The sequence below is a fragment of the Cetorhinus maximus genome, chromosome 2, assembly GCF_964194155.1.
Source record: "Cetorhinus maximus chromosome 2, sCetMax3.hap1.1, whole genome shotgun sequence".
Classification (NCBI taxonomy): domain Eukaryota; kingdom Metazoa; phylum Chordata; class Chondrichthyes; order Lamniformes; family Cetorhinidae; genus Cetorhinus; species Cetorhinus maximus.
In genome coordinates this window covers 137,609,928-137,623,914 of record NC_135880.1, presented here as the reverse complement: position 1 = coordinate 137,623,914, position 13,987 = coordinate 137,609,928, and the positions used below count along the sequence as shown (strand labels likewise).

Sequence of the window (13,987 nt, the reverse complement as noted above, 5' to 3'; positions counted from 1 at the left end):
ATGCCAGTGCCATCAAGCAAACCTTATTTCTCACTTGCTCAATATCTGGATGCCAAAGGCCCAGTTTTCATGGGTATCATGAGGTTCACAGAATGACTATTGCACTCCAACTTCCATGATGAAACAAGTGGGGAAAAAGATAGCCCTGGAACCTAAACTGCAATGCAGGGTTCACAGGACTGGAACTACAGGCAATATTTGCTCTCTCTTACTTTGTAGATGAGTGCTTTGGTTGAGGTTTCTCTATTGTCTCATGGCTGGGTTAGCTCTGAAGTTATACTTATGCACTTTATACCATAAATTCCTTTAATAGCACAGAGGCTTTGCCATTTAACAGTACTTCTGGAATTAATCCAAATGTCTTCTGGTAGGTTAGAGTAAAACAGTCATCAGTGACAGAAAAGTAGGGTATCTAGAATAGTATAACCTGATTCAACATCATAGATGTGCATTACAGCAGCAAGGATGGAACCATGGTGACTATCTGTCAGGAACTGAGTGTGTGGAATGAACCAAAGTCATTCTTTAGGGTATGAATTCCACTCAATGAGTTGGGTAATAACCATCCATCCATGCAACTGAGAGGTTGTGAATGAACCAAAACATCCTCTGACTGAACAATGGAAAAGACAAAACCATGCTATTCAGCTGTCATCAAAAACTTCACATGCTAATCTTCAACTTCAGCTTCCCACCTGGTTGAGCCTTGCTGTCTAGGCTGACCTTGAACTGAACTTTAAATCCCATAACTTGTTCACTAGTAACCTATTTCCACTTTAACAATGTCACCCACTTCCTTAGTGTGTCAGCCATGGTTCAGTTGATAGCACAGTTGCCTCTCAATCACAAGATTCTGGGTTCACGTTCCACTCCAGAGGCACAAAAATCAAGGCCGACACTCTCCAGTGCAGTAGTGAGGGAGCATTGCACAGCTGGAGGTGCCATCTTTCAGACAAGACTTCAAACCAGGGTCCCTCTGCCTGCTCAGGTGAATGTAAAAAATCCCATGGCACTATTTTGAAGAAGAGCAATGGAGTTACCTCGTGTCCAGGCCAATATTTATCCCTCAATCAATATCACCGAAACACTGGTTATCTAGTCATTAACACATTGCTGTTTGTGAAAGTTTGCTGAGCACATGTTACCTGCGGTGTTTCCCACAGCAGTGAGTTCAGTTCAAATAAAAAGTGCTTCATTGGCTGAAAAGTGCTTCGAGAGATCTGATGGTCTTGAAGAGCACTGTTATAAATGCAAGTCTTTCTTTCTTTACCCTTGCTTCACTCTGACCACCAGTTCATTTCCATCACTGACCCTCCAGACCGAACTTATGCTGCTCACTGATCTCTTGTGCACCAACTACAAAACTCCCATTTGTCCAAAGCTCTGCTGCCAGAATCCTATCCCAAAGTCAATCCCACTCCCCAATCACCACTATTCTGGTTAAACTGACTGGTTCTTCATCCTCCAAGGCATTTAATTTAAAACCCTCATTTACAAATCTTTTGCAGCATTTACCAGAATAAAGGATTTATATAATTCTTGTTGATGACAGGAAGGACTTGGCATCCAAACAATATTAATATGGGACTGTGTTCAAACAAACCAGAGCTGTAGCAGAACAATGAGCACTAGATGAAGGTAACAACTTCATATGCAGCTTGCTTTGCACAAAGTTAGCAAAGATTCCAGAATCAGAGTCTGCATCCTCTGGACCATTTGGGACTGGTAGAGGGGGACTGGGCAAGATGGTGGTAGAGAGAAGCTTGAGGTCAACTTTACTAATATATTCTGAGGACTCGCAGACCTAAACTGCACAGCCATGTGATCTCTCTAATACAGCCCTTTTTAAAATTCATTCATGGGATGCGGGCTTCGCTGGCTGGGCCAACATTTATTGCCCATCCCTGGTTGCCCTTGAGAAGGCAGTGGTGAGCTGCCTTCTTGAACCGCTGCAGTCCATGTGGTATAGATACACCCACAGTGCTGTTAGGAAGGGAGTTCCAGGATTATTCAAACAGGGTTATTCAAACAGTGCTTGACTGAAGAATGACATGTCATAATTAAGTTTTGAACAAAGGTAATTTAGATTTAATGATAGCATCTTGAGAAATATAATTTGCATGAATTGGATGGTGGGGATTAAATAGCTGATATCCGGGGTGGTGTACTTTAAGGTGAGTGATAGAAGGGTATCTCCCATATGCCTCTATCACCAATTCAAAATTTCATAAAGGGGTATGTTCCTCACAATACTTTCAGTTGGCAGCTTGTGTTCATTCAATCAATTTTGGAAAACGCTAAAATGAACTGCCTCTCAAACATACAGTAATGGGATGGTGTATTACATTGTCTTCTTTAATTTAAGGAAATTGTATATTACAAAAAACAATACCATACAGTGGCACAAGCAGTCTGCACTCAACATAAATGTTACTGAGCTTATTTCGTCATCTATTTCACCACTTTGTCAAAAAACTAGACCATGGCCAAGTCCCATTTAAAATAATTGCCATAAATCTTCGTGGCACAGGATACGCAACCATGAATTTTTCTTTCACACTTTCAGGTAGCTGAATTTTGGATTTTTAAAAGGATATTAAGTCTCTAGGAGCCCTGTGTTCAAGTGTAAGATGAGCTGCAAAGTCGTCCGTGACATGATTAGGATCTCCTCCAGGTAATGCTGCACAAATTGGACAAACCTGTAATATATTAAAAGCAAATTTAATGATCACTTCTAATTTGACAAAATCATAAAGTTCAGGCAAATAAGGGGAACTAGCAATTGGGAAGGGGATATAAATAAAGTCTTACTCTGTATATTCACAGAAAGGAGCTGAACTCTGTTTTTAGAAGTACAAAAATGGATTGGGGAATGAGTATTAGCAGGCCCACCATGTTAGAAAATTTTCTGTTTGTGTTTTTGTGTGCAGATCTGCTTATTTCCCCCAGTTGTCTTGTCTTTTGCCTTATGTAGACATTCCCTATATTGTTACGCTGTTTTAGCCATTTCATATTTTGTTCTTCTGTCTTTCTATTGTCTCACTGAGATGATCTTGTGTTATCTATTATTGATTGGAAGTCATTTAACCCTTTAATGGTTTCCATGGTTGCATTTTCTGTTTCCTTCCCTCCTTCCTTTCCTGCCCCATCCCTACCAACTCTAGATAGCTTTATCTTTTAGTTCACAAGAAAGGTTAATATTTCAGGTATAAACCGTTTTTTCTCTTTACAGATGCTGATGGAAGCGATGCATTTGTTTTTTTAAAGGTAGAAACAAATGAGCAGGCATATCTGATTTTCTTAATGACATTAAATAAACAATCATTACCGATTATCTGCAGACAAACAGAACAAAATTAATTGTTTTCTGGGTTACAGAACTCATTAATGCTAAAATTTTTCAGGTTATTCGTGGAAATATTTTAACATGAATAACCAAGAATTACTGCATTAAAACTGTCTTTATACAAATATATTAAAATATCTGTTGTAAAAAAACCTTTGTGAAATTCAGTGATCTTGGGATAAGACCATAAGACATAGGAGCAGAAATTAGGCCATTCGGCCCATTGAGTCTGCTCCGCCATTCAATCATGGCTGATAAGTTTCTCAACCCCATTCTCCCGCCTTCTCCCCATAACCTTTAATCACCTTACCAGTCAAGAACCTATCTATCTCGGTCTTAAATACACTCAATGACCTGGCCTCCATAGCCTTCTGTGGCAATGAATTCCATAGATTCACCACTCTCTGGCTAAAGAAGTTTCTCCTCATCTCTGTTCTAAAAGGTCTTCCCTTTACTCTGAGGCTGTGCCCTCGGGTCCTAGTCTCTCCTACTAATGGAAACATCTTCCCCACGTCCACTCTATCCAAGCCTTTCAGTATTCTATAAGTTTCAATAAGATCCCCCCTCATCCTTCTAAACTCCATCGAGTATAGACCCAGAGTCCTCAAACATTCCTCATATGTTAAGCCTTTCATTCCTGGGATCATTCTCGTGAACCTCCTCTGGGCCCTCTCCAGGGCCAGCACATCCTTCCTGAGATACGGGGCCCAAAATTGCTCACAATATTCTAAATGTGGTATGACCACAGCCTTATAAAGCCTCAGCAGCACATCCCTGCTTTTATATTCTAGTCCTCTCGAAATAAATGCCAACATTGCATTTGCCTTCCTAACTACTGACTCAACCTGCAAGTTAACCTTAAGAGAATCCTGGACTAGGACTCCCAAGTCCCTTTGCACTCCAGATTTTTGAATTCTCTCCCCATTTAGAAAATAGTCTATGCCTCTATTCTTCCTACCAAAGTGCATGACCTCACACTTCCCCACGTTGTATTCCATCTGCCACTTCTTTGCCCATTCTGCAAATCCTTCTGTAGCCTCCCAGCCTCCTCAGTATTACCTGTCCCTTCACCTATCTTTGTATCATCTGCAAACTTAGCCAGATGCCCTCAGTTCCTTCATCTACATCATTAATGTATAAAGTGAAAAGTTGTGGTCCCAACACTGACCCCTGCGGAACTCCACTAGTCACCGGCCACCATCCTGAGAAGGACCCCCATATCCCCACTCTCTCCCTCCTGCCAGACAGCCAATCTTCTATCCATGCTAGTACCTTGCCTCCATGGGCTCTTATCTTACTGAGCAGCCTCCTGTGCGGCACCTTGTCAAAGGCCACCTGGAAGTCCAAGTAGATAACATCCATTGGCTCTCCTTTGTCTAACCTACTCGTTACCTCCTCAAAGAATTCTAACAGATTTGTCAGGCATGACCTCCCCTTGATGAAACCATGCTGACTTTGCCCGATTTTACCATGCACTTCCAAGTATTCTGAAATCTCATCCTTAATAATGGACTCTAAAATCTTACCAACGACCGAGGTCAGGCTAATCGGCCTGTAATTTCCCGTCTTTTGCCTCACTCCCTTCTTAAACAGGGGGGGGTTACAGTAGCGATTTTCCAGTCCTCTGGGATCCTCCCTGACTCCAATGATTCCTGAAAGATCACCACTAACGCCTCCACTATCTCTTCAGCTATCTCCTTCAGAACTCTGGGGTGTAATCCATCTGGTCCAGGTAATTTATCCACCTTCAGACCTTTCAGTTTTCCTAGCACCTTCTCCTTGGTAATGGCCACCATACTCACCTCTGCCCCCCGACTCTCTTGAACTTTGGGGATGTCACTCATGTCTTCCACTGTGAAGACTGACGCAAAGTACCTATTCAGTTCCTCCGCCATTTCTTTGTTCCCCACTACTACTTCTCCAGCGTCATTTTCCAGCAGCCCAATGCCCACTTTTTCCTCTCTCTTGCCCTTTATATACCAAAAAAAACTCTTGCAATCTTCTTTTATATTACTGGCTCCCTCCTTATTTCTTTTTTAGTTGTCCTCTGTTGGTCTTTGTAGGCTTCCCAATCCCCTGGTTTCCCACTGCTCTTCGCCTCATTGTATGCTTTCTCTTTAGCTTTTATGCTGTCCCTGACTTTCCTTGTCAGCCATGGTTGCCTCGTCCTCCCTTTAGTATGCTTCTTCTTCCTAGGGATGAATTTTTGCTGTGTCTCCCAAATTACTCCCAGAAACTCCTGCCATTGCTGTTCCACTGTCTTTCCTGCTAGGCTCATCTCCCAGTCAATTCTGGCCAGCTCCTCCCTCATGCCTCTGTAGTTGCCTTTATTCAACTGTAATACCGTTACATCTGATTCCAGCTTTTTCCTCTCAAATTGCAGGGTAAATTCTATCATACTATGGTCACATCCTCCTAAGGGTTCCTTCACCTTAAGCTCCCTTATCAAATCTGTCTCATTACACATCACTAAATCTAGAATTGCCTGTTCCCTAGTGGGCTCCACCACAAGCTGCTCCAAAAAGCCATCTCGTAGCCATTCCACAAATTCCTTTTCTTGGGATCCACTACCAACCTGATTTTCCCAGTCTACCTGCATATTGAAATCCCCCATGATCACTGTAACCTTGCCTTTCTTACACACCTTTTCTATCTCCTGGTGTATCTTGTGCCCCACATCCTGACTACTGCTCGGAGGCCTGTACATAACTCCCATTATGGTTTTTTTACCTTTGCGGTTCCTCAACTCTACCCACACAGATTCTACATCATCTGACCCTACATCGTTTCTTGATATCGATTTAATTTCATTTCTTACTAACAAAGTAACCCCACCCCCTCTGCCAACCTGCCTATCTTTTCGATAGGATGTATATCCTTGGATATTTAGCTCCCAGTCCTGATCCCCTTGCAGCCATGTCTCCGTGATGCCCACCACATCATACCTGCCGATTTAAATCTGCGCCACAAGCTCATTTACCTTACTTTGTATACTGCGTGCATTCAGATACAACACCTTCAGTCCTGTATTTCCCGTCCCCTTTCTCATCGTCCCTTTATCTGATGTGCTTGAAGTTAGATTGTTAGCCCTTTCCAAACACACTGTCCTATTTTGTGTTCTGGAGACTTTAATAGCCTCTCCTGGGCTCTCCTTTCTTTTCAGTTTTTTCATAATTTTCCATGAAGTTGAATCCACCCCCCCACACGCTAACCTGCTGCTTTGTTTCCCATTAGTCATACTTCTTGGAGTTTTACCCTTCCCTCCCTCCCGACTTTCTAGTTTAAAGTCCTGTTGACCACCCTATTTACCCTTTTCGCTAGAACACTGGTCCCAGATTGGTTCAGGTGGAGACCGTACCAACGATACAGGATGAAACGTTTGCAAGTAAAGCAATTCTGCCTCAAGAGATCAAGCCAGTAATTTGTAAGGAGGTCAAATTCTACCTCCATTGTTATCATTATTGTACACAACTGATCCAGAAGGCCACTGTTAAAAATTTTCCTTCAAGAAGCACGCCATCACCATTGTGAAGCCCGCTAAAGCCAGCAAGCATGGGGAATCCTTTGTATCGCAGTGAACGACGACACCATTTTGAAAGCCTGTAAGCTCTTAAAGCTGTACCCAACTAATATGGATCACAATTCAACACTTCCAATTCAATTTGGGCTAACTCAAAGCCCAAACCAGTCACAAAATTGGGGTCTTTGGAGGAAAAGATTTTTTAAGATACAGTATTGCTCTGGTTTAAATAAAAGTCAGAACAGTAGAAAGCGAACACGTTTCTTTACTCTATAGGGCCGACTGCAAACGACATCATTGCAAGACAGAGTAATAATGAGTCATCTGCAAAATTTGAAGAGGTTTTAAAATCTTTTGACATTTATTTCAAATTTCAAATCAACAAAATATTGGAGAGAGCTTAATTCAATAGGAGTGTCCAACTGCCTGGGGAACCAGTCAGTTCCTTTGTAAATGATCTCTGCAGGATAGCAGAGAGGGGTGAATATGGAGATTTAAAGTCTGAACTCAGAGACAATAGTGGTGGGCGTCACAGACAATTTACTCTCTGACCTCCTACAAACTGAAGATGATCTAATGCTAGACAAGGCAATCCAGATAGTTAGACTGTCTGAATTACGCAAGCAACACATGACAATCTTAAGGGGAGACAAAAAACATGAAACAGAAGCCAACCCTCAATCCAGTTTATCAGGTCACAAAGACACAGGGATAATCCAAGTGAGGGAAAGCAATTCCAGAACCACCCAGCAGAGCAACCTTGCCAGCGATGCATTCTCACAGGGGAGATCAGGGTCCTGCACTTGCAGCCCAATGCTTCCGCTGCAACAGAATTGGACACTTTGGTAAACTGTGCAAGTAAATGCCCCAGAAACGCACAGAAGGCCCAAAAGTAATTCACAAGGTCGAGACCAATAAACCAGAAGCGATTCAGCCATGTTTCTTGGTTGAGATCAAGGATTGTGGTTCTTCATTTTGGAATGCCAACATCCTTGTAAATGGTCATCTAACAACTTTTAAATTAGATTCAGGTGTCAGCGTTACAGTCCTGTCCAACAAGGACAAGGCTCAAGGGCTTCTGGCTTCAAACAATGGGCAGTCCACTTTACAGGAAAGCAGGAATCCAGCTTCCAGACATTGGCATGATCCTGGAACCACTGGGGCAAGATGGAAAACAGGTCTTTGAGCCGATGTATGTCATCCATAATCTGCCCCTCTCTCTCCCCTGAGCAGGGATGCCTGCGTAGTCTTGGATTTCCTCCAGATGGCAGAGGATGTCAAGATAACCACTGTCATTAGCCAACCAGAATTGCATGGTCCCTAGTCCTGAAACACTAAAAAGAGTATTCAGACTCAGACTTCAGCTTTGAATCATCTTCTCTCTTCATGGAACAGGTTGGTCCATTCTCATTGCAGGTCCCAGAAAAACCCCCAGTGGTCAGACCAGCCGATCATCCACGAGATAACCACGACGCCTCCAGTGGAAGTGGTAGAGAGCGCGATCAGCAGTCTGAGAAGCTTCTACCTCCAATTATGACGATGTACAGCTGGTCAACACAGCAAACACCATGCCCACACTGTAGCTTCCAGCCAGCATGCCACAACCACAAGGGATGCTGGAACCCGGTAGCAGTCTCCCACTGTTGACTACAACAGAGGTGAGTGTACGGCTAAACCTTCTCGCCCCAGGAATATTCTTCCTCAGCCACAGAGGGCATCAAGGTGGCCAACATAGAGAATGAAGAGAAAGAAGCGCCAAGGAGAGAAATTCAATGTTCGTCCACCCTGCAAGAAACGATTCAGAGTAGCAGCAACCACTGATCAATGCAACTGCCAAACCAACTGCAGTTCAACACGAAGCTTTAAACGCAATGACTTGAAAGGGGGAGATGAGGTACAGATAATACTGTAGCAGTGATAATGTAGTAATGATGTGTTAACAACAATGTAAATGCATGAGACTGATAACAATGCAAGACACGAAGTAAACTAGTGTAACTTCATAAACATTGGTTAAAACTTTTGGGAGGAGGAGGTGGTATAGTATAAGGCTCTGGCACATACAGGGTTAATGTAGGGCTGTGTACAATGCCACCCAGTGGTGAAAGTCACATGACCCAGACCTAGGCTAAAGACCTAGACATGGAGATAGCTCCTTGCCTGTACCCTTTACTGTAAACATGTATATAGTGACAAGTAGTTAATAAAGACTTGCGGTTAGCCTACTGAAGACTATGAAGACTTCTTTAAGAGACACCGTTCTGTAACCAACGCCCTCCCAACACAGACTACAGTTGACCTCAGTGCCCTCATGTTAGGAGGAGGAAACTGACCAAAATTCCCATTCCTGGGAAGCAATAGCAACCTCTGCTGGAAGTGGATGTTAGGCAGGGGCAAATAAGGTTTGGTTGATGTGTTCTCCTTCCCGCTCTCATACTGGAATGTCCTGCTGACATCAAACCTCACATGTGAATGGCTAAATAAATGAGGAATCGGAGAGCTTGTGGAATTGTACTCCAAGCAAGTAGTAAGAAGCTCCAAGGATAAGGAGCAAATAACTGAGAAAAATGCAGAATAAGTATCATCCTGCTTCTCTTTTGAAGATACATGGCATATTTTTAAGCAGCAAATATCTGACTAAACTTGTGCAATGGCATCCTGCAAAATACTCCTATAAGCACAAAGATAGCTTTAGACATGAACCTTGTCTCCCACTTGGTGAAATATTGGCAATTATGAATAACTTTCTGCCACACAATGATCAACTCCTATGTTGATAAACATTGTAAGCATATTGTTGCATTTTTTTTTTATTTGGCTTATTACATTGCCAAATCACGTGTACATCTGTCAAACATTAAGTCCTCCTAACTATAGTATTTTCTCTATTTTACACCACTTTCTTCAAGAAAAATCATGTTTAACCTTTTAAAAACAACTTGAAATGAACCAGCGTTTTATTCATCAAGAACCAGCTTGTGCATTTTTTAAAAAAATTGTTGAATTAACTTATATTTTCACAAAGAGACTTGGTATTCAGAGGAAATTAATCCTAATTGGGGATAAAAGGCAGCTTTGCTCAAGTTGAACTTGAAAAGCACCACCAGGGGGCATCATATCTGCCTGTCTTGTTTTGCGGCCTTTGCTCGATTTATGATGATAGAGAATCAATAAGTGCAGCATTTGTGAATTACTGGATCCCCACTGATTGAAAATCATCCCCAAGGGAATAATTCCTCCAATGGGAGTTGCCCAGTTTGTAGCACCTGATCTTATTTTGTCTAGATAAGCACTAATACTTAGACCGTCTGATCCTTAATGGCAGCATTAGACTTCTGGGCAAGTGAGCCTGTACTTCATCTATTACTTTAATATAACTAAAATGAAGATATATTAGAAGATGGGTTATTTATTAACCTATAGAAAGCCCAATCAAACCTCAGAACACATCCATCTGAAACCATCTTCTTGTTGCAGGTATTAATTAATGGCTATAAGGTCCTCTGAACCAATTTACTACTACTACAAGACATTATCAGCAATATTCTACCCTCAGATATAGATCTTTGTATTTACTCAATGGACTTTGATTACTGAAGGCTCAACCAAACCCTCCAACCTCAATGCAGCTACCCTCATCTTCCTAGTCTCTCTCAGCACTCGAGATTTGTAAGTCACTGATAATTAGTATCGCGGAAGCGCTGGACAATGGGAAGGTACAGCTAGATTAAAAACAGGCTAAGATGGTGCTTTTATTCAAACTCTGCAGCAAAGAGGCAAGCAAATCAAATCTGTTAATTTTTACTTCCATTCTGTATAAAATAACAAAATTAATAAGGCGTAAACTTGGGGTCTATTTGTGCAATATCCACCAGGTAAACAACAATCAATATGGATTCAGAAGGGGAAGTTCCTGCCAGATCAATCTCAGCAATTTGAGGAAATAGCAATCTAAACAGATTACGCCCTACCCCCACAAAGGCTGGCTGTACCCAGAATTCTAAAAGGTATTTAACAAAATTCAAAATTAGAGACAAAAGCAAAATACCGCAGATACTGGGAATCTGACCTTAAGATGTAGGAGAAGTGGGCCATTCAGCCCATCGAATCTGCTCTGCCATTCAATGAGATCACGGCTGATCTGATAATCCTCAACTCCGCTTTCCTGCCTTTTCTCCATAACCCAAGAGTCCTTTACTGATTAAAAATCTGTCTATCTCAGCCTTGAATATACTTAACGTCCCAGCCTCTACAGCCTTCTGCAGTAAAGAATTCCACATATTCACTATCCTCAGGGGAGAAATTCCTCCTCATCTGTCTTAAATGGGCAACCCTTTACTCTGAGATTATGCCCTCTGGTCCTAGACTCTCCCACAAGGGGAAACAACCCCTCAGCATCTATCCCATCAAGCCCCCTAAGAATCTTACATGTTTCATTAAGGTCACCTCTCATTCTTCTAAACTCCAATGAGTACAGGCCCAACCTACTCAACCTCTCAAAAAAAATTCCTCCATACCCAGGGTCAACCTAGTGAATCTTCTTTGGACTGCCGCCAATGTCAGTATATCTTTCCTTAGATAAGGGACCAAAACTGTTCACAGTATTCTAGGTGTGGTCAAACAAGCACCTTGTATAGTTTTAGCAAGACTTCCTATTTTTATACTCCATTCCCTTTGAAATAAAGGCCAACATTCTATTTGGCTTCCCTATTACCTGAACTTGAATGCTAGCTTTTTGTGATTCGTGCATGAGGACCCCCAAATCCCTCTATGCTACAGTTTTCTGCATTTCAATAATACTCGGCTCCTCTATTCTTCCTGCCAAAGTGCATAACCTCTCATTATATTCCATTTGCCAAGCTTTTGCCTACTCACTTAACCTGTTTATATCCCTCTGTAGACTGTCATCCTCACCGCTTGCCTTCCCGCCTATTCTGCAAACTTGGTGATAGTACATTCACTTCCCTCATCCAAGTCATTAATATATATTATAAATAATTGTGGACTCAGCACTGATTCCTGTGGCCCTCCACTAGTTACAGGCTGCCATCTTGAAAATGGCCCCCTTATCCCAACTTTCTGTTTTCTTTTAGTTAGCCAGTCCTCTGCCCATGCTAATATATTACCCCCAACACCATGGGCTCTTATCTTATTAAGTAGCCTTATGTGCAGTACCTTATTGAACGCCTTTTGGAAATCCAAATATAATTACATCTACTGGATCTCCTTTATCCCGCTCGTTACCTCTTCAAAGAATTCTAATAAATTTGTCAGGCATGATTTCCCCTTCATGAAGCCATGCTGACTCTACTTGGTTGTATTATCCATTTCTAAATGCTCTGTTATTACATCCTTTAGAATAAACTAACATTTTCCCAATGATGAATGTTAAGCTAACTGGCTTATTGTTACTTGTTTTTTGTCTCCCTCCCTTTTGAATTCTCTGCTGAGTTCAGAAGAAGAGTAATATTGGACTCCAAACGTTTCCAGCTTTTTCTGTTTTTATTTCAAAATTACAGGCCATTGGTCAAGCTCAGACTACTAGGAATTCCAAGTAAGCCTTTGGAATGGATAAGAAAACAAACAGTGGAGTTATGCTGGGAGCAGGGGTGAGGGTGCGGGTGAGAGTACTGAACTAGGTATCCCAGGGTTTGCTGTTTCGATCATTACTATTTCTAGTTTGCAGAAATAACCTTAATTTAGAAACACAAGCACATAGCCAAATTTGCAGATGATATCAAACTGAGTCAGGCAGTGGGAATTATAGGAAACAGCTCAAAGATTATAGAATAAAGTGAATAAAAGAAAAATGATGGACCAAATTTAATGCAGATGAACCTAAGCTGCAGCATATAGAAATAAAAAGCAATACGCGTAATCTATGAATGGTGGTGATATATCCTTTAAATAGATCGAGGCCTTAGCAAACTCTAAGGACATTGTGTCTAACCTTTTCAGGACAGTGATTAATAAAGCCAAAAGGAGTTTGAAAGACAAAGCTATAAGGAAAATATATGGTACTCTGATCACACTACAAGTTGAAAATGCATTTTGCTCTGATTGCCGAGACACAAGGGAAACATTCAGTGTAGAAAAGAGCCATGTGGGTGAACGCTCCTGTCAAGATCTGAATTATGAGGAATGGCTGGGAAAACTTTGGGTTTGCATCCTCAAAAGGAGTTATTTAAGATGATCAGATAGAAGTATGCAAGAGATGGACCAGAAAAGGTAAATCTGGAATATTACTTTAAGTTAATTAGCAAGACTGGGATGAGGGTCATAGCAGAAGATAAATTTAGTTCTGATGCCAGGACATGTTTTCCACAAAAGGAAGTGATGAAAGTATGGAATAAACTTTTAAGAATAGTAGGCCAGAACTGGTAACTGAAATAGAATTTTAGGCTTTGGGTGAATGAACTAAAATGGGCCAAATAGCCTTATAACAATCTTGGGATCATACAGCTCCTTCTTTAGCACATTTCTAATCAATACATCTTGGCTTTATCCACATGCGTTAATTAGTGTTGTCACTAATTGATCACCTACTCCATCAACGCAGTGATGCATGTGTAATGGTTTCAGCCTTCTTCATTTTGCACAATGTGCCACGCAGTATGGAAGCCAAAGTTGGTTGCGCTGTGTGCTATCTAATTACTGCATTCTCGAAATAGTTGTACCAGTGGATCCCAGTATCAATATTTCAGAAGAGCTGGTAGATTCAAAACTTTGTACTGTGTTCGATTAAACTGAAAACACCCAGAAGTACAATTACACAAGTGTTAAACATGAGTGCTGCAGAGGCAGATTTTTGGGGACTAGTCAATGTACAACAATTTGCTGACAAAGAATTACCTAGATCAGGCCCTCTCTTCTCAGTGCTATTATGGCTATAATTTAAATCAAAAAGGTCTCCCAAATGTGAAGAGAAAAATTTAACCATTGTAACCTAACAGCTTCATGCTGTGAAAAAGCAGTGGGATCCAGGGTGTGATGGGTGGGCATTGGGGTACTCAGTGCATAGGACATTAACTCAGGCTGATAATACCATTGAAAATGCTAATAGAATTCTATCACAAAATGTATAGAATATAAATTCCAAGAAGTAATGATAGCATAAATAA

The 13,987-nt window shown here is 41.4% G+C and overlaps 1 protein-coding gene across 2 annotated transcripts in view; it reads right to left on the bottom strand.

Annotated features, from left to right (window-relative positions):
* The window catches only part of kcmf1 (potassium channel modulatory factor 1), a 141,293-nt gene that overhangs the window by 33,439 nt on the left and 93,867 nt on the right, over positions 1-13,987 (bottom strand). For both annotated transcript variants that reach the window (XM_078569989.1, XM_078569986.1), the window contains one exon: positions 2,598-2,699. In XM_078569989.1, coding sequence (XP_078426115.1) covers positions 2,598-2,699 — 102 coding nt within the window. The remainder of the gene's footprint in view (positions 1-2,597; positions 2,700-13,987) is intronic.